This window comes from Bos grunniens, chromosome 9 (genome assembly GCF_055505025.1).
Source record: "Bos grunniens cultivar Pamir isolate PY7600 chromosome 9, Bosgru_T2T1.0, whole genome shotgun sequence".
Lineage (NCBI taxonomy): Eukaryota > Metazoa > Chordata > Mammalia > Artiodactyla > Bovidae > Bos > Bos grunniens.
In genome coordinates, this window is record NC_141173.1 from 40,076,218 (window position 1) to 40,098,321 (window position 22,104).

The 22,104-nt window shown below is 39.1% G+C and overlaps 1 protein-coding gene and 1 long non-coding RNA gene across 2 annotated transcripts in view; one reads left to right on the forward strand and one right to left on the reverse strand.

Annotated features, from left to right (window-relative positions):
* Positions 1-7,634: 7,634 nt before the first annotated feature.
* On the forward strand, positions 7,635-15,489 carry LOC147365831 (uncharacterized). Its single transcript, XR_015132888.1, has 2 exons — positions 7,635-8,271; positions 14,791-15,489. It is a non-coding gene; the product is annotated as an uncharacterized LOC147365831 (long non-coding RNA).
* A 1,901-nt stretch (positions 15,490-17,390) lies between these two features.
* SLC16A10 (solute carrier family 16 member 10) overlaps positions 17,391-22,104 on the reverse strand; it is a 112,334-nt gene continuing 107,620 nt past the window's right edge. The window contains exon 6 of the mRNA XM_086317302.1: positions 17,391-19,986. Within this exon, the coding sequence (XP_086173428.1) occupies positions 19,757-19,986 (230 nt within the window). The 3' untranslated portion in view covers positions 17,391-19,756. The remainder of the gene's footprint in view (positions 19,987-22,104) is intronic.

The following is a 22,104-nucleotide window of genomic DNA, read 5'->3' on the forward strand; positions in this document are numbered from 1 at the left end:
ACAACACTCTAAATTCCATATTATACTGGTTTTACAGATAGGAGAGTGAAGTCATAGAAACTAACAACTTGCCCAAGGTCAGTGAGCGAATCCGTGGCTCTTCATAAACAGTGTAATACTAGCTCAAAAAAGAAATCTGGAGCCAAAGCTGCGGTTTCTAGCACACACTCGCCCCAATCTCTACAAATATTTCCATTGTTGTTAGGAAGTGGAGCAGGGCATCGATTTGCAGAATCCCCGAATTAAGAGTAACTTCCCAGGTGGTGCTAGTGGTAAAGAATCCGCCTGCCAATGCAGGGACATAGAAGACGCAGGTTCCATCCCTGGGTTGAGTAGATCCCCTGGAGTAGGAATTGGCAAGCCACTCCAGTATTCTTGCCTGGAAAGTTCCCTGGACAGAGAAGCCTGGCCTGCTGCACTCCATGGGGTCGCAGGGAGTCGACCATATCATAGAGCATGATGATACGGAGACGACTGAGCGTGAAGCGCTGAACTGGATAAGATTATACCAGCGGAAAAGGAAAAACCTTACATTCTGTATCCTACTTTAGCTTTTTGTTTCCTTTTGCTCCTTGACCAGACAGACCAAATGTGTATTTCTCTTTGTCGTCTATCTGGAGTATTCTTTTCCACCTAATTAATCCTTAGCTCATCCACGGTAGGCTCCCAATTATACCACACCTGAGTGTCATCATTTCCCTTGCAGCCCAGCCCCATCTATTTGGTCATTAAGCACTTTCTCCATGTACATCAGAAAGTACAGGTTCTATGACTTAAGAGAACCTGTTTTAGATTTCAGAGTCAGGGAATATGTCTCTAAGTTTAATGGGGTTGAAACAAAAGGCATATACATATATTAAAGAGAATAAGATATGATATGGGAGAGGTAGGTTAGGTCCAAATTGCTAAGGGCAAATCCAGATTGCCTCCATTTCTTTGTCTTCTCCTTCTGAGACCCTTAATGACTTGTCCATTAGACCTTTTGATATAGTCACAAAGGTCCATGCTGCTCATGTTCCTTTTTTTTCCCCCTAGCCGTTTTTTTCCACCTCTGCTCTTGAGTTTAGATAAGCACTGTTGATTTCTCTATCTTCAAGTATATTGCACCCATCCAGTGAATTTATTTCAGATATACTTTTCAGTTTAAAATTTCCACCTGGTTCTTTTTCATAGTTTCTTTTTCTCTGCTAAAGATGCCTATCTTTACATTCATCTTTACCTCCTGGAGCATATAATAGCTGCTTTAGAGTGTTTGAAAATTCCAGCAACTGTGTTATCTCAGAGTTTATGTCTATTATCATTTTCCCCTTGGAATTTGGTCACATCTTCCTAGTTTTTTTGTATGACAGGTCATTTTCTACTGTATCCTGGACATTATGTCAGTTACACTGTGCAGACTCTGGGTCCTGTTAAAATCCTCTGGAGAATGTTTATTTAAGCAGGCCGTCAACCTGGTTAAGTTCAGGCTGCAAGTTTCCTATAGCCTTCTGTGGGTGAAGGTGCCAGTCTCAGTTCAGTTGTCAAAGCCCGTGCTGTGCTGCTCTGGGCCAGTCCTGAACATGCAGCACTCCTGGGTTCATCTGAGACTTGGGCAGTGCTTTACCTCTCAGACCAGTCGTCAGAGCTGTTGCTGTGCTGCTTCGGGCAAACCCAAGGGGCTTAGATGGTTCATACACAAAATTTTAGGGGTCACCTTTTCTAGCTCTCCCTTCTTCCCCTCCCCACTCACTTTCCAGTCCACAGTCTCCATTTCTCAGTTCGTTGGACCAGAAAGATGGGGTTTCCATCAGAGTTTTAGCTACTCAGAACACAGCTACAAGAGGAAAGAGGCAGGGAAGGCCAGACAGTTCACTGCCTTGCAGGTTTCTTTTCTCTAAGTCTTGATTCCCCGCTCCTTTGTTGACTTTTCACAGTCCTCGAGTACTTTCTCTTTGTATTTCATCGTGAGTGGAGATGGGCTGGAGCAGGCTTACGGCGCCAGCGCTGGACCAGCACTCTCCCTCCCTGTCTTTGAAGAGTCAGCTGAGGTGTGTTACTTCCTCTAGGAATCCTCTTCTGACCCTCCTCTTAGTCTCTGGTCTGTTTTAGTTTCCCTTTGACACATAAATAGGAAAATTCTGTGTGAAGTAGCCAGTGGTCTATTAGAATTATGCATAAGTTCATAAATACAGAATTTTCCTATTTATGTGTCAACTTCCCTTTTATACCAGGAATGCCCAAAGGAAGGCGACTATGTCTTACTTAGTCTTTAGCATAGTGCCTGGGACGCATTGTGTCTTCAGTAAATGTTTGTTGAATGTAGACTTTTTCTGAACACCCTAACCAAAACCGAATTCCTGTGTAGCCATGCTGCCCCTAAATGTGCTCAACATTCTGGCTTGTGTCAGGGTTGTTTCAACACTTGTTTTTACTTCCCTAGGAGATCGTAAGCTCAGTGAGATAGAAACTATGGACCTTACGTCTCTCTCTCCCTTGTGGCATTGTATTATATACTTTATAAATATTATATAATTGAATTGAGGTTTTTGTTGTTCAGTCACTAAGTTGTGTCTGACTCTTTGAGACCCCATGGACTGCATCACTCCAGGCTTCCCTGCATTGAGGTTCAGTACACTAATTTTAAAGTTAAATGTTTTAATTCACCCTGATTAAACATCAAAATAATTTTTTTTTCTCCAAGGGAAAGATCTGCTTTCTCATTCTACCCACTTCACTCCAGAAAGCAGCAGGATACTTTTTCCACTTTCCTCCAGAGGCCACTCACCACCTTTTTTTTAAAAAGAGGTGATTAAAATAGGACATTGCTTCATGCAGGCTTCTCTTTAGACTATTACTGAGGATAATTTTTTTTGTTCATGAGAATGGGCTTTTCTTTAAATAAATATAGTTTTGATTCCCTTGGGGGGAGGGAATGGATATTTTACAACATCTATGACAATTTATGAAGAAAATAAATATCTGGGTCTTAGTGGCTAGTCAATGGCAACCCACTCCAGTACTCTTGCCTGGGAAATCCCATGGACAGAGGAGCCTCGTGGGCTGCAGTCCATGGGGTCGATGAGAGTCGGACACGACCAAGTGACTTCCTACTTTCACTTTCCATTTTCATGCATTGGAGAAGGAAATGGCAACCCACTCCAGTGATCTTGCCTGGAGAATCCCAGGGACGGGGGAGCCTGGTGGGCTGCCGTCTATGGGGTCGCACAGAGTCGGACACGACTGAAGCGACTTAGCAGCAGTAGTGGCTAGCAAGATACTACCTTGGCATATTTGTGAAATGGCAACAGGGAGGCAGATTTTTCATCTTACAACTTAAAATTTTACTTTGGACAAGAATGAGAAGTTGGATTATGTTTAGGGACTATATATCACTATTCAGTTCAGCTCAGTTCAGTCGCTCAGTTGTGTCCGACTCTTCGAGACCCCATGAACTGCAGCACGCCAGGCCTCCCTGTCCATCACCAACTCCCGGAGTTCACTCAAACTCACGTCCATCGAGTCGGTGATGCCATCCAGCCATCTCATCCTCTGTCGTCCCCTTCTCCTCCTGCCCCCAATCCCTCCCAGCATCAGAGTCTTTTCCAATGAGTCAACTCTTCACATGAGGTGGCCAAAGTACTGGAGTTTCAGCTTTAGCATCATTCCTTCCAAAGAACACCCAGGGCTGATCTCCTTTAGAATGGACTGGTCGGATCTCCTTGCAGTCCAAGGGACTCTCAAGAGTCTTCTCCAACACCACAGTTCAAAAGCATCAATTCTTCAGCGCTCAGCCTTCTTCACAGTCCAACTCTCACATCCATACATGACCACTGGAAAAACCATAGCCTTGACTAGACAGACCTTTGTTGGCAAAGTAATGTCTCTGCTTTTGAATATGCTATCTAAGTTGGTCATAACTTTTCTTCCAAGGAGTAAGCGTATTCTCTGGAAGGACCATCCTTTTTACTTATCAGATAAGTTTCATCAGTGCTTGAAGTACATCATGAAAAAGTAGGTGTCATCATAACTATTTTTATCAGTACACTAAACGATCATTCTTTAACCTCATCACTAAAAGCCCAGCCTGTTAAAACCAACTCAAAGATTTAATTTCAGTAAGATAACTTTCATGTTTGTGCTATGTATTTTGAAAAGTTAGAAATAGCATTGAAAGGACCTAACATTGGTATCTGTTTGATGGAATTAACTTATCTTATTAAAAATCAAAAGTTACTGATTCTTAATTTCTTTTTAAAAATATAAACTTAAAATTTTCTTTAGCTGGATGCATTGTAACAGGGCTGCAGGACTCTCTGAATCTACTGTCATAATGGTCTCCTAGACTGTACGGATCAGATAAAATCTTTGCTGTACTGTACTATTATTAGCCAAAATCAATATACCAGGAAAATAAAAACAAAGCAACCAAAAGTGAGAGTATGGCTACTGTAGACTCTGCAGAGAAAAACAGGCTAACATATGCGCCACAACTACAGAGCCCCCACTCTAGAGAAAGCCGCACCTGCTAAGCCCCCGTGACACAACTGTCGAAGCCCATGCTCCTAAACAGGAGAAGCTGGCGCCCCACAGCTGGAGTGTAACCCGCACTCACCACAGTCAGAGAAAGCCCGCACACAGCAACAAAGACCCAGTACCACGGAATCTTAAAACTTAGTAAAAAAAAAAAAAAAATCAATTGGCAGTAAAACCTAACCCAAGCTGATATGAGGCTGTTTATGATTTTTTATTTATTTGGTGGGAATGTGATATTAATGTTTGATTATGTATCCCATTGGGAGTATGATGTAATCAACAATATATTTCTATAGTACTTTCTCATAATAAAAACAAAACTGGATTCTGAAACATGTGCAACCAAGGCTGCCAGAGAAGGGATTATAGACCTATATTTCCTTTTTAAAGGTGATTTTACTGTTAAACATTTAGGAAAAAGCACATACTCACACACATACACATGTACACAAACCAATTAAGCTACTACTTCTTGGAGAGTATAAAACCTTGAAGCACTTTCCATATAATTCTCAGCGGGAAAGTAGTTATTACTAGTCCCAGTTTACAAATAAGGAAACTAAAACCATTTAAAAGGCTTAACTATTTTGTCCAACCACTAACACAGAATATCAAACAGTATTGTCATTTGTAAGACTTGTTAAAATTTCAGGTTCTGCCTGTAGATGATTTCAGATTCGTATAGGGTTGCTCTTCTTCCTTTTAACAAACGCTTAAGTGCACAGTGCATTACTGTTAACGGCAGGTAGCATAGGAGTGGTAGGAGTTCTCATATATTTTGGAGATTAACCTTTTATCACATAGATGGTTTGCAAATGTTTTCTCCCCTCTTCACCCTGACTGTCTTCTTTGCTGTGCAGAAGTTTTTACTTTGATATCGTTGCACTTGTTTATTTTTGTTCTTGTTGCCTGTGCTTTTGGTGTCCTATTCATGGGATCACTGAATTCATGAAATTCATGGACATTACCAAGACCAATGCCATGAAGCTTGCATTTTTCAAGCATTTGTGTTATTCTGAAAGAAATAATGAAACTGTCTTTCTGATTAGGAAAAATTTGTTATACCTTCCAATAAATAGTAAGACAGTTTTCAAACTTTTCAGAGTGCCTTATGTCAGAAGGATGCTATTATCTCTGCCAACTTTTCATCATGCTTCCCTGTAAAGTGGTCACTTAATTTTGATGGTTTCATTGCTTCATTAGAGAAAAACATGTTAACAAAATGAACATACAATAACTGTTCATTTGTGGGCAAAGATATAAAAGCCTACTTGAAATATTCAATTGAATATTGATACTTCTCTATAATTAATGAAATAAAGACTAAGTATATTCTTATAGACAAATTGCTATGAATGCCACATTAAATACCACGAGTGCCATTCCTTTGATGATTTTCCAAAATGAAGACCCACTCTTGGTAAAGTTCTAACAAAAACAAAACGTAGTGATCCCTTGAGTTACATAATAGTTTATGTTCTCGGCAAATTTAGTGTTTAATGAAACCATGCAAAAAATTTTGTGTTTACATGAACAAGAGAGTTAGAATATAAGCTCAGACACTTAAAAACAAGCTTTTTTCACTCAATGAATACTTAGCAGGACATTCAAAAGTTGACAGTGTGTGGGACCATGCAACATTGTATCCAACCATATACACTATAGGGTGTCTAGCATCTCTGACACCTGACCACTAAATGACACCCTCCCAGATTTCCAGAGTACCTTCTGGATACAATAAGGCTTCAGTTGAAAACTACTCATGTCAAATGTCAGCCTCAAAGCTTGGCAAATAGTGTTCTCTCATAGGGGCAAGAGAAGACAATAACATTTCTATTGTACACTATCAGGATTCTAGATATGGTATTCTTTTACAAGATGCTTCATGTTAAAAGTTCATACATGGTAAGAAATTCACATATGAACTATCTTTGTTCTTAAGCTTCAAAACATTTATAGACATACAGTGATAAAGGATGGTCATTGCTAGGTGGCAGAACTTCCCTTACCAATGAAAGCTGCTTGCGGTCTAGTATCTAAAGAGATTAGTCTGTTTAAAAACTGTGATAATGTCACCTGGGACAGGTGCCTTGAAAAAGAAGTTTCCTTCTCCTTAAGATCCATGACAACCCATCCTCTGTTGCCAGTAGGTCCATAACAAAGATCAAGTCTCAACATGATTCACAGGAACAGGTACCCACTGTGATCCAGGAGGACCTAGCTTGCACATCAAAATAATTGCAGTGGGTGGGTTGCTATTCCCTCATACTTCAAAAATAAATCAGAGTTTACAGATTTAATGTAAAAAATGAAGCCGTAAAGATATTAAAAGGGATTTAAAAAATATAGTTACATAATAAGGGTAGGCCTTACTAAACATATAAGCAATAAGAGAGTCTATAAAAGTGAAAACTTTAATTTGAAAAAAAAAAGTAAAAAGACAAACTGGGGAAACTTTTACCAGTGCTTATTAGAGTCTCACATAATATATGAAGAGTGCTCATAAACCAATAGGCTTCCCTGATAGCTCAGTTGCTAAAGAATCTGCCTGCAATGCAGGAGATCTGGGTTTGACCCCTGGGTTGGTAAGATCCCCTGGAGAAGGGAAAGGCTATCCACTCCAATATACAGTATTGTGTATCCACTGTACAGTCCATGGAGTTGCAAAGAGTTGGACGTGACTGAGCGACTTTCACTTTCACTCACAAACCAGTAAGAAAAAGAGGAACCCCTCAATTGAAAAATAGACAACAGATAGTAACATAATACACCAAAGAAGCAATGCCATGGCTGAGAAGCTTATGAAAAAATATTTACACTAATTAGTCATAAAAATGCAAGCATGGACAAATACCGTATGTGTCCACTATATGAAGCACCTAGCATGATCAACAGTAAAGAGTCTGCCTGCAGTGCGGGAGACCTGGGTTTGATCCCTGGGGTGGGAAGATCCCCTGGAGGGAGGGCATGGCGACCCACTCTAGTATTCTTGCCTGGAGATTGCCCTGGACAGAGGAGCCTGGCGGGCTACAGTCCATGAGGTCACAAAGCGTCAGATACAACTGAGCGACTCAGCACAGCACCACACAGCACAGCATAACCAAATTCATAGAGACAGAAATAGAATGGTGGTTGACAGGGACCGAGGGGAGGGAGGGACAGGGAGTTAGTGTTGAATGGGTGCAGAGTTTCAGTTTAGGATGATTGAAGCATTCAGGAGATGGCTAGTGATGGTTACCCAACAGTGTGAATGTACTTAATGCCACAACACACTTTAAAATGGTTCAAATGCTACATTTTATGTTAAGTAGATTTTATTGTAGTTGGAAAACAAACAAAAACGCAAATTTACAACGAGGGTTTTTTTTTAACCTATAAATTTTTCATGTTTTAGGATTTTAAAAAATAATCCTAAAAATAATAATCATACCTAGTGTTATAAAATAATCCTACCTAGGGAGAAGGCAATGGCACCTCACTCCAGTACTCTTGCCTGGAAAATCCCGTGGACAGAGGACCCTGGTAGGCTGCAGCCCATGGGGTTGTGAAGAGTCCGACACGACTGAGCGACTTCACTTTCACTTTTCACTTTCATGCATTGGAGAAGGAAATGGCAACCCGCTCCAGTGTTCTTGCCTGGAGAATCCCAGGGACGGGGGAGCCTGGTGGGCTGCCGTCTACGGGGTCACACAGAGTCCGACACGACTGAAGCAACTTAGTAGCGGCAGCAGCAGCAGCAGCAGCAGCAGTGTTACAAAGGTACAGAGAAAACATGTGGTAATGCAATTTGGTAAAAACAGTAAAAATCAAAAGTACTTGTCCTTCCACCTAGAAATCCCACTACTAGGAATCCAGCCTAAAGGAAATAAAGATGAGCATAAAAATTCAGCTATTAGTTTGTTCATAGCGGGAGTGTTTATTAGTGTGGAACAATGATGCTACTCCAGATAGCCACTAATAGAGTTGCATCAAATTAATTGTTCATCTGTCTCATGAGATAATTGTGCATCCATCAAAAAAAAAAAAAAAAGATGTAGAAGTTTATTAACTGATATATGTGGTAAACTTCTCTTATTATGCCTTCCCAGAATCCATTCATCCCTTTTTCAGACAAGAGAACCCCAGTTTTCTTAGAAGGGAGCCTACTTCTCTTGTTCCATGAAGTGGGTTGAGCACTAGCCAGCTTCAGGTAGCCTGAGGCTGAGGCCTGGTTGAATCAGCATATTCTGTCTTCCAGCCTCAATGATGGGTTTAGAGCTGGGCTCCTGACCTATGTTGGACCAGTATGTTTCAGTCCCAGGAATTTGTCCAAAATATTGGACAAGAGAAGCTCTTTTTTTTTTTTCCTGCCGGAGTTGATGAAAAGGATAGCTTAGAGTTGTTGGGAAGAATTATGTTTTTACCCGAATTAAGCCTATAGAAAAATAAATAGTCGAGAGATGGCAAGGCTATAGCTCCCATGACGTCATTCGACCCTAGATCCTAGCCGTCTGATTTCAGACTGCACCTGAACTTTTCACCCTTTGACTTAAGCCAGTTTGATTTTTTTTTTAACCTGACAACATCAATAAAAAGTCAGGAAGTTAGAAAAGTATGTTGGAAAATTGTATATTTCCTCACTTTCACAAAACATTTTCACAGATAAGAGTCTTAAGGGACACATTCTGTAATGATAAAGGCAATTATCTGTGGATCAGGGGATTGTCCATGCTTTTTATTCTTGTTTAGTGTCTGAAGACAAGCTTTTCTCTCTCTGTAAAATTAGAAGGCTTTCCATGAGTGTCATCTTTGACTCCATCACGTCAGCATTATAATTTAGATTTAAAATATATACAGGGGCCTATCTTTAGCCAAATATCTATCATCTGAGTCTCTGCTGTTACAAGGGGACACACGCATTGCTTCTGGGATGTCCTCAGTGGATGGATGGAGGTGGGAAACATATGAACACAACATCCACACACACCTATATACATGTGTTATGTATATACACTAGAATTTGCCAGTCCTCGTCCATCACCACAGCGTTTATTCCAGCCTTCCACCTCTCCAGATATGTACCTCCCTTCTCCTGTGGTAGAAACCTGGTTCTTTTTATTTGCAATTTATTTACTTACCTGTTCAAGCCGCGTTGTTACTGTTTAATCACTAAGTTGTGTCCGACTCTTTTGCGACCCCATGGACTGTAGCCCACCAGCTCCTCTGTCCACAAGATTTCCCAGGCAAGAATACTGGAGTGAGGTTGCCATTTCCTTCTTCAAAAGCCCCACATATAGAATCAAAGCTCCCAACTCTGTGGGCCCTCTCCTCTACTTGGGGCCAGCCAGGCTCTCCCCCGTCCTGATCCTGGTTTTGCTGCCTCACTCCAGCTGCACTGGCTGAGTCCTCTAGTGAAATATTCCTAGGCAGAGGAAGTCGATATGCTAATGCTGACACATTTGGAAACCATTCATTTATTCAACAAGTAATTGTTGAGTACTTACTGTATGCCAGGCATTTTTTTTTTTTTTTTCAGCAGTTGGGGATAGTAGAAGTGGGGGGAGAAATTCTGGATGTAGTTTGGAAGTAGAAGCAGTAGGGTTTGATAGTAGGCTGGAACTGGGTGAGAGACGAGGACTTAAGGATAACTCCAAAGTTTTTTCTCTGAACAACTAGCAAAATGAAGTTGTCGTTAACAGAAATGAAGAGAGTTGCAAAAAGATGCAAGTACAGGAGAGCAGCATATTAGGAGCTCAGTTTTGGATGTTAAGTTGGGAGGTTCTTTGTAGTCATCCTTCTAGAGGTGTTAGGTTGGCAGTTGTATAAGGGTCTGTAGTCTAAGAGAGAGATGCGTGCTCCATCTGCATTTAGATGGTAATTCAAGTCATGAGAAAGGATGAGTCCACCCAGGGAGTGAGCGGAGATAGAGTAGGACAAGGTTCAGAAACTAAACCGTGATGGATTCCCAGCATCAGGAACGGACTCCCTGTAACACATGCTGCTGATCATTTGAATAAAACCAGGGCTGAAAAATGACTATTTGATTTTGGAGTGTGGATGTCAGTTGTAACTTTGAGAAGGGCAGTTTCAGTGGAGTAGTAGGGGCAAAATCCTGATGGAGCAGATTCAAAAGAGAATAGTAGAGATAAAATTGGAGAGAGTAGGAATTGTTTCAAGAATTTTTTTTTTCTATTATAAATGGATGGAAAGACATGAGGCAATAGCTGCAAGGGGCATGTGAATTTAAAAGAAATCTTTCCCGCTCTACACCCCCCCCACCACCACCAAAATGCAAGACAGAAGAGCATATATATGCATATGCCCATGGGAATAATCCTGTAGAGGGGAAAAACTGATGTTAGAAAAGAGGGAAGAAATAGTTTGAGGAAGGAAGCTGGAAGTGTTTAATTTGGGGTTGGGGGAGATATGTGGAGAAGGAAACGGCAACCCACTCCAGTATTCACGCCTGGAAAATCCCATGGACCTAGGAGCCTGGTGGGCTACAATCAATGGGGTGGCAAAGAGTCAGACACGACTGAGCGACTTCTGTGTTCTGTGTGTGGGGGAGATACGGGGCAGCTAATGAACTGAATATTCAGGGAGCTTATTGGAGTTTTGCCAGACCCAGGGTTAAGGGTTAGAAAAATGAAGTAAAGACTGAAGAGATCTGATTGGTCAAGAGAGGGAGAAGTTAATGGGAAGAAGATCTCAAAGTTGAGGAGCAGACTGAGGGAAGTCAGCGGGGGGGAATGAAGTGATCAGCTGTGATAAGAGACCAGGATATTGGTGCTAAAGGTTCCAAAGATGAAGCAACTTCCAGAGAAGACAAGGTTCCAAGTGTCTCTGTTAAGTCTGAGTGAAATAAAGTTGCTCCATATGAATACTGAACATTGAACCAAAAGCCATGTGCTAGCGTGATGGGTGTGTAGGAGTGACCAGCGAGGCTGGCAGGTGACTGAGACAGTGATGGGCGGTAGGGCTGGATGGTGAGCGTGGAAGGCAAGGGGGCCCTCTTGTACTGTAGACCATCCTCTAGGGTAGTGAGTTTCCTGTTTCTGTAAGTTTTAAGAAAACACTGGTGACTCTGGAGGGTTTTAAAAAAGAACTTTTGAATTTAGGTTCATTTGTAGGAGACTGTCCCATGGGGAAAGGAGCTGGCAGGCTGCAGTCCACGGGGGTCACAAAAGAGTTGGACATGACTTAGCAACTGAACAACAAGAGAATTTTAAACCCTGGAAGTATGATACTATGATAATTCTTTGAGTTATACCTCTAGAAAATTTGTTTTCTGTATACATTAGATCTATTTTTTCCCTATAAAAATTATTTTATCGAGAGAGTGAAGTTTACCCTGCTTAGGATCGCCTGCACATCTGGTACTTATTTGCAGGCATATAAATAATTAATAGATTCAATGACATACTGCGAATTTCACATTGATATGTAAAATATATTTAGCACCATTAAACATCAATAGTGACTTGCTTTGTAGTTAGGTCTTATCAAATAATAAACATCCTCTGACTGCAATCAGTTTTTCTCCAAATGGGTAATCCATAATAGTAGGAAATTTTTAAAAAACCCTCCAGCCTGGTCTTGATCACCCCCTGAAATTGTCAGTGAGAAATAGATCACTTAGTACCAGCTGAATTTAATAAGTTTATTCAGTGTAAGTAAAAGAAGCAATAATTTTAAGTCAACTGCAAAAAAAAAAAAAATGTCAAATAGAAATAGTTTTTGGACTATCCAGTGCTTGTGGTTTATGTCTTCGTCCCCTAGAGAAATAACAATACCCAAACACACCTGAAATACATATATGAAGCTTTAAAAGCATACAGCTTATTTCTTTTATTCCGTACACACTATTTCCTTCCCTTTAGTCATTTTTCCTCCCCGCCTCCACCTCCCCAGGGAATTTCATAAATATAAGCACAGAGCCGTATAGACATTTGCTAAAAAATTTTTATTAACTGAGAATATCATATTGTTTCACAGTAAAATGATTTTACCCTCCAAATGATTACAAAGCTCTTTTTCATTAAAAACATTTTGGTTATCTATATTAAATTGAACATTATAAAAAATCAATTATAAATTATACTCTTTAAAAAGAAACATAAAATTTTTTAAAAGGCAAGTACTAAAACACTGCACACTGATCAAACCCAGCATAATCATTTCACATAAGTGACCTATATTTAGACAACTCCTATGCCAAAAATGGCACCCTGTGTAGACAGAGCAGAGTCACTCTGCAGCATGCACTCGGAATAATCTGGTTTTGATGTCTAAGGTCAAACATGTTTTCCTAACTTCGAAAATATGCAAAATAATTTAAAAATTAGTTTTCAGTTAAACATTAAAACAAGTTGACAAAAAAAGTGTCTATTAGGAGATACTTAAAATATCCAAGCTCTCTCTCAGTAATACTGCAGGGTTCAGTCTGTCATAGCTGTAACTTTCAAGCTAAAGTAAATTTGTAGGAGAACAGAATGACAAAATTCAAATTTATCAAGCATTGGGCAATGCCTTAATAATGTTATAGTTCTCAAACTACAATATTATAACAATTACATGAGAAGTTATTACTAAGGGGATATTTCATCTCACTCCACTGTAACTTTTTTTTTGAGTATCGTTAGTTTACAGTGTTGTGTTGGTTTCTGCTCTACAGCACAGTGAATCAGTTATACATATACATAAATACATTCTTTTGTAGACTTTTCCCATATAGGTCATTACAGTATTGAGTAGAGTTCCCTGTGCTATATTAGTTACCTGTGTTATATATGGTGTTATGTATGTCAATCCCAATCTCCTCCCTCTATAACTTCTGATTAACAGGCCCCCATTCTCTTACATACAAATCATGTTAACAGTAGAATGGAATTATCATTAGTTAACAGTGAATCCAGTATATTCTAGTAGATTCTAAATGTTTGGTTTTCCTAATTAGAAAAATGATAGTATTTTTCTAACTTACATTTTTAATATCTTCACAAAAATAGAGTTAAGGCAACATCTATAAAGACAGCAAGGTTAAATACAAATCTGTGGTCCCCAGTTCCTCTGAATCCTACTCGCAGGTACCTTAGGGACTCAAGAGACCTGCATGGAATCTGGGGTAGAGTTCTGGTGCGAGTCACACAGTCAGCCACAACCATGATGCTCAGAGCCAATCATAGGTCTGAGATTTGCTGACTCTGCCCCAGACACAGTTGTTTCTAATCTAATTTCTTTAGGTTAAATCTGAAAGATGGACAATGATATTTTAAAATTGATGGCTCCCAAAACTCTAAGCCCGAAAAATAGCTTAAGTTACATCCTTAAGCCCAACAGAAAGCTACTTCGTGTTTATGTGTGTATATAATACATATACACACACACATACACACACATATATAATTATATATATAATAAAACATGACTTTTTTTCACATAAGAGTTACAGAATACTTTGAATAGCTAACTTCATGCCAGCAACACTGACCAGGGACTTTTCTTTAGTCATTACCTTTGGGGGCTGTGTTCATCATTAGGTTTTCATTTGGTGATCATTTTTTTGAGTTTTGTACCCTAACACCTTCTGTATTAACAAAAATTACATATTTTTTAGTAGATCTGAACTCAATAATTCCTCTATAGGAGGGGTTTTCCCTCATATATATATATACAAAATGTAACATGCATAATAACTGCCAGACATATAGACTTCCTATTGAATTATATATATTTAAAAAGAAAAAAATAATTTTGCAAAGAACATCAAGTTTAGCACCAATCCTGATCTAATCTTTCTCTGCTAGGAAAAAAAAAGGCACCAAATACAGTCAGTTCATAGGCTGGGGTGAAAATACAGCACTTGATAACAAACCCTGGGTCTCCTAGGCTGGGGTGAGAACACAGCACTCAATAAGAAACCCTGGGTCTCCTAGGCTGGGGTGAGAACACAGCACTCAGTAAGAAACCCTGGGTCTCCTAGGCTGGGGTGAGAATACAGCAGTCTGGATAACAAACCCTGGGTCCCTGAAATAATATTCCAGTATAGGCTAAATTACGACAGATACGTTGACCTATCACTGTCTTGCGTTGTAGAACCTACTATAGATGATTACATTCGGTGAAGATAACAGTAGAAAAAGGTTTATGTGTTTACACACATATTTAACAGATTCACTCTTAATAACCAACGGATACTGAAAATATTATCTGATATTGACTTCTAAATGTTGTTTTGTGTAGATAGTGATATCACATGCATGCTTAGTGACACTGAACTCCAAAATGCTCTTCTTATAGGCCACCATACTGAAAGGCGAGAAACCTCTGTCATTAGATTGGGAACTTGTGCATTAACCCCTACTCTATCGCCACACTCAGTGGTAGCATTTTCCAAAACTCCAGTAAGACGAAAACTCATCACCACAGTCCCTGATCCACTTGGAAAGGAGTGCTTCTTACAGGAGTTTAACATGGAAGCTGTAAGGCTAAGGCACAAGCATATAATCTGTTGTCAGCGATCATCCATCTTCCTGCCAAAGAAAACATGAAGGCAAGACCTCATCGTCAAGCTGCCGGTGTAATTTGTACAAGCCACTCACGATGCATTTTAGCAACTGTTCATTATTGTATATAGGTTATAAGGTTCGTCTTTTTTTTTTTCCCTTTTTCAGATTATCCACAGGCCATATTAGTTAATATTCCATTTTTGTTTCCTTTTAAATACTACTTATCGGAACTAAACACGTTTTGTTTTACTGGTATTTCGACCCCCTTTAACAGCCTACACTCCCTTGCCTTTTAGTCTCCAGAATCACCATTCACTCGCTGGTTATGCAGGAATTGATTACGCTGGGGTTTTAGGTAGACCCCGGAAGCTGAGGTAGGTGGGCTGCCATGACAAAGCTGAGTGTCATGATCAAGTACTTGACAAGGTTTTATTTCATTCTCATGGTATTTCCAGCATACTAATAAAAAACAAAAACCTTGTTTCATAAATGAGGTAGCCTCCTATTTTATATCTGTCAAAAAAAAAATTGTACCATGGGAAATTTCTTTGAATGTAGAGAGGCCAAGGTAATTAATGTTTACTTTTTAAAATTATTAATTTTTAAAGCTAAAGTAGGCTACTGTATCCCAAATATCAAGGTTTGAGTGATTCAAAGATGTGGCAATGAATTGTTTCATGGGTCCTAAGCAGTCATCTGATAAAAATCCCTATTTATGGTAGTTTGGTGGTAATGAGTCTGTGTTGTGTGCAGGCTTCACATTTAGCTATGGGGATTTGGCCCTTTATTCTTGAAAATTGTAGCCTATCACTTGCAGTGTATATCTGAAACAAAGCATGAGTCTCTGTCAACAAGTAAAGTGATCCAATGTGGCTGTGACTGTCATCCACTCAGTGAGCCTGGAAGCTGTGTGTTGCTGTTGTCTACCTTATTATTTGCTCCCTCCTTGCAGCAACAATGAAGTTTTCAGTTTGAAAACTCCTGAATAGTTTTAAATATGTATTTAAATTATTCACATATTTTTAAATTTTGGAGCTAATTTGCTCATACTTTCCACCCATATCTCTAGACGCCGGGAACTTACTCTTAATACCGTTCACCATAAATTGTAACCCAGGCCTAAAGCAGATTCACGAGACACTGCATCCCAGAGGCCTACTAGATTCCCAGGCAGCCTCCAGGGTATGTTCTCAGGACTACAATTTAGCAAAACTTTAATGGAATATGAAAATCAAAGTAAAAAAAGTATGCTCTGAAAATATGTTAAGAACTTGACATACTTTCCTCTCAAAGCATTTACCTTAAATATTTAAAGTTTTATATGTTAACACAAAAGTTGACAATTATATGAAACTTCTTATCCCCCCACCCATTATAATTTTTTTTCCAGTGTACCATTAGAACTCTAAGTGGAAAGCTGAGACCAAGCCATTCTCTAGGTTACACAAAATTGGATGGGGTTCCATCCTCTGAAATCACCGGGACCAGTAAGTACTGCAACTAAGCAACCAGTGGAACTAAGCAGGGATAGTCATTGACTCTTCAGCAGGCTTTTGAAGGATGTAGGGAAGAAAGGGCAACAGAATGTAAAGACAGTATAAAAAGAGGTATGCGAGGGCATGAAAGTTCGCCACCAGGAAGTCTTCAGTCCCACCCATGCTACAGGTGCCTACCTCTGATCTCATAGCACATTTTCTGTTCAGCCTTATTGGATTTATCATCAGGTTATCTGAACATGGGACAGCTTACAAATAACAGTGGCACGTATTTAAATGTTAAGTGCAGTTAAAGGAGTATAATTACCAGAAGTAAACATATGTTTACTTTACAACCAAGTGTACATTTACTTTAAAAGTGTGGGAAGTTGAAGCTAATGGCATTAATTTTTTTTTCCCCCATACTTGGGCAGAGTCCATGGGATCATCTGCAAACATGTCTAAACAGATAATGTCTGATCATGAAATGCAAATGAAGTCTTATTTCTATTTATGAATAGAATTTGAAGCTCAGTGCAAGCACTGTGCAGTTTTCAGGAGAAATTACAGGTCTTGGGGTAGGGCTATAGACTTAAGCATTGCAACTGTGATCAAAGAGATGAATTCTGAAAATAGTATCAGTAATCTGGGTGGCTTATTGTTACTGAAATGGATGCATCCCAGCCACAGGCACTGCAGTAAACCCTAACCAGAATGTTTCTGGAAGATCCCTGGGCATCCTGTTACAGTAACATCCCATCCGGACTGTGTGTGAAGAGGAATGATCGCTCCCTTCTTTTATAGTGTTGGCCTCAAACGCCAGAACCTTTTACGTTTGAGAATTTGCTGAGTTCTTTAAAGATTTTATCTATTCTTTTAAAAAAGTGTCTTGGATTAAACAACAACAACAACAAAATGTATGTCCATCAGGTCACTTTACTGCAATTAAGTAACAGTCTTTAGAAATTAGGCCTTAGTTTGAAAGATTAAAGTAACATTCCTTGGTCTAAAACAAATCTTTGTGAATACTGGTATTTTTTCTTAGGTTGTATATTTTAGACTTTGAGAACTTTTTGTACCAAACAACATATTACTAAATATGCATTTTATGTAATTTAGCATCTTATCTTCTATACTTTTAACTTTATATTATTACAGCACAGCACTCTCCCTAAGAGTCTATTTTAGTGGAGCCTTCGCAGTGTTATAGATCCTGTTTGATTCATTCCATTAGACTGAAACTACATATGTGTAATATTATACACAAACACAATAGTCTGAGATCTAAGTTATATTATACTGGTCGTGTTGCTCTTTTACTATGTAAGATAAACAAGATCAAGTCTGAGTTTCAGATAATTACTTCCCCCCCCCAATATCAGCCAAATAATAAAAGGAAAAACATTCTGAAGGTCTTTACAGAATAAGTTTTCTCAGATCTACTCTTTCTGAAAAATCACAGGGTAGTCAGGAGTTTGTGCTGAAACTATAGAAAAAAATAAGTATTTTATAGCGGCAGGTTTGATGATTGTTCATAGCTGTTTGTATATGAAATACAACTTCCAGTAGTAAGTTGCAGCTGTGTGTATGGTGTAGTAAGTTGCTGAATGTCTCTAAGATCAAAATTGTTTAAAGCTCTATTATAAATAAATTACATATTTAGTGTTTATACTGAACCTTCAAGGTTGCAGATTGAGAAAGCTGATATTGAAAAAGTTACTGGGTTTTCTAGTTGTTTACTTATCAGCCTCACTTTGCCTTTCCTCCTGAGTGCCCTCCTCCCCCAACAACTACAAATCCATATGTTTTACCGACATCTCCATCCTGAGCTTGAGACAGGAATGGAAGGACTTTGCCCTTCACAAACGATCCAAGCTGAAAAGAAAAGTTAAGGAGATTGCATTTCTCTCAGCACAAAGAATTTAAGAACAGGCGGATCCTGAAGGGGCTTTATAAAAAAGATGGCATCTTCCCAGGTGAACAAGCCGCATTTGAGGAGGATCTAATACACATATGCATTGGGGATTTAATTATGAGTTTGTGTATTATTAACGCAATAAGAAGAAGAAACAAGTGGAAAACCCTTGGCATCCTAGAAACAAACGCACTAACATAATTTCAAGATGAGGGACCCATTCCTGTTTTTTTCTTTCAGTGGAGTTTAGGTCATGTCATGACTTTGGTTTTAACTTTAAATCTTTAAAATTTTAATTGCTTTCTTATATTTATATATAAATAGAAAAAATACAGGCAGTGTTAAAGGGGAACACACTAGGATAAATATATATGAATGCAAATTTTTGCCAGAAAGTTTTACCAATTTGAGCAATTCTTTCTAGCAGAAATAGATATCTTCTTCATAAAGAGTTTTTTTTTCCCCCCATTTATGCCTAAAACTGCAACTTGATAATATGCTTGTTTAAATATCAGGTCCTAGTGCAACAAATTCAGAAGTCAGAAAAATTCTGAGCTAAAATTGCTAGAATATCTTTCATTCTATTTTACTGTTACAACTTAAACAATTCAGAAATCTGGGGTGTTTCTGGCAACTTGAGTAAAACACACTGCAAATCCAAAGGGAGAACATGTAAATGGAAGAAATGTCTGATTTCTGAACTGTTTTGCCCTTATGAACAGTATCCTGTTCATCTCACATATTGATTCTGAATACCTTGTCAGCACCTGCTCCAAGAAGGTCCCTTGACACTGGAGCAAGTCAGAATAACTTACTTTCATAGCTTATTTAACAGCAGGCGAACAATTTTTACACTGGCTTGAAATCTAAGTCGATCTGATATTATCTAGAATCCAGGCTTAAATTTTGTACGAAGTTTCCAAATAGCAGAAGAAATTAAAACAGAGATACTAAAAACACCAATGTGAGACAACAAATAATATTTCCAGTCCTAATCAAACCACAACCCTTTCAGTATAGCTTGAGGTATTTTTAAGTATTTGTACAAGCTAAATAGCATTCACAGTTTCCAAAGCTGCTTTTTTACTGAGATAGCCTCATATTCTCATGATAGTTGACTTTCAGACAGGTTTTCTTGTACATGAAAACTGAGTCTGAGTCTCTGCCCTCAGACTCACGGAAATATCGGACAGCTAGCTGTTCACTGGCAGCAAATGGTTCTTGTAGTAATGAGGGTTCTATTTCCCAATTATTGTGCTACTCCTAGGATGTGATTAAAAAAATAACAAATTTGCAATTCATATATAAAAGGAATACTTGCTTCAGTTTCTGAAAGCAAGTCCAGTCTGGTGGAGGTATATAAGACATTAAATAACAGAGTCAGATTCCTTCTTAAAGATTGCAGATGAGCTTGACAGAGAGTTCTGGTTCGCCAGCATTTTCTCCATCTTTTCTCCTCCAGTGGTTTTAGTGACCTCTCTTTGCTTCTTACTGTGGACCCATGGGATAAAACAAAGAACAGCACCTCCAATAAGGGGAGGGATTCCAGCGAGGTAGAAGGCCACATCATAGGAGCCCAGCTTGTCCCGGAGTAGCCCTGGGAAGGGAAAACACTGTCAGCAGGAGAGAAAAGCATGACTGTTGGGGCCAAGAGGAGTCGCCCTGGTGGCCCAATGCCAACCTAGGACCTTCATCCCAGCAGGCCAGTGCAGACACCTCAGAGAGCAGACGTTTTTAAGGACATGGTTCTGAAAGATAAACCTTTTCTGATAGGAAAGAAAAGATGTCATTTCTTTAATCTTGTTGCAAATCTGTGACAGGCTTCTGAGTTTTCCTACCAAGATATCACGTGGAGAGAACACGTGCAGTCAAGCTTTGGCTTTCTCAAAACCCTTCAGAGGCCCTTTGGGTATTCTGACACATGGTGTTAAGGTCCTGTTTCGGCTGAAAGTGGACGGTCCACCAAGCTGAAACCTGTCATACACACAGGCTTCAAAATGTTTACATTTTCAGACCTTTTGTGTGCCTGTTTATGAAATAACATGAAACTACTTAAAATGATAATCCAAAATCATGAAAAATTATAAATCTAAGAGGATGAAAAAGTTACATTGTTAAATACATTTTGGAAAGATACTAAGGTTTGTCAGCACCTGAGGGGAAAATGTAAGAGTATAGATATGGTATTCTAATAGAGCCTACGGCTGTGCTTCTGAAAACTGTCAGAGTACTCCTTATTTCTATTTTGCTAACAAAATCCAGATTTTAAAAGTTATCTTAGTGTTTCAGACTTTTGCTGTACAACCTAAGTGACCAGAAATGTTCCAGGAACACATTATAATGGGTATCTGACTCTGCTAAATAAACAGCTGAGGATTTGTTCAGGTAAATACCAACACATTGGGGGGAAAAAAAGTGTACAGTCATTCCAAATAGAAACCTAAAACATACAGTATATCTAAATACATGCTTTTCCTATCTGAATCAAATATTGCATATGTAACTGAACCTTGCATCTTCATGAACACAGGTTATGTTTGGCTGTAATACTGTAATCCCTAGAACCTCCTGGCGTTTTTCTGCCCACTTTGGGAATTTCCTGTTACCCCCTTCATTCTTGATCTGTTATAGTCACCTCCAGTGGCAAAAAGAAACACCTTTTCTAGTAAAGTACTTCCTATAACTTGCTGTGGACTTGGAAACCCTAACAAAGCATGTAAGAGGTAAAAACAGGTTGTTAACTGGGAGAGAGGGGAAGGACTGGAGGGTTCTCCTGCAAGGAGACTGTGATGTTTAGAACTTATATTTCACTTGGTGTGCTCAGTAGTGGTTCTGCTTGCTTGATTCATGACTAGGTTCCTAACTGGCAAATTTGCTGACATGTGTGGTTCTGAATATGAGAATGAATTGAAGTTTCACTGAGTCACTCACATACAAGACAGATGCTAGTACATACATTTAAATTTCATAATATTTATATCAAATCTTATAATTTATAGTAGTACCCAGTTAATACTGAATGTGAGACAACTTTATACTATCATTCAGAAGATTTCTAAAGGTAAAATTCGTGCAACATAAAATTAACCATTTTAGTGGCATCTGGTATATTTACAGTGTTGTACAACCACCACTCTCTCTCTAGTTCCAAAATATTTTCATCACACCAGAAGAAAAGTCCACACCCAATACACAGTGACTCCCTAATCCCCCTTCCCTCCATCCCCTCGCATCTGTTCTGTCTCTGAATTTATTCTGGCTATTTCACATAAATGGAATAGTATGTGACCTTTTGTATTTGGCTTCTTTCACACTTAGCATGATGTCTGAGGCTCACCTACCTGGTGGTGTGTGCCGGTACGATGCTTCATTCCTTTCTATGGCCGAAGAACCCCATTGTACGGATGTAGTACATTCTGTTTACCCATTCATCTACTGACGGACATTTGGGTTCTCCTGTTAAGTGTTACTTTTCATTTAACTATTTCTCAGGGAGGACTGTGATCTCTTACACAATTCATACATATTTAGAAATCTTTCAGAATCTTCACCTCTTGAAAGAAAGAAGTCACATTTCCTATTCCTCCAAAACACTTACTAGCACAGGAACTCTTAAGTCTCCAAGTCCAGAAGCTAACTGCTATACATTTCATCAGGCATTTAAGATATCAGTAAGAGTAAGAGGGCTCATCAGCAAATTTTTCCAACATGCCAT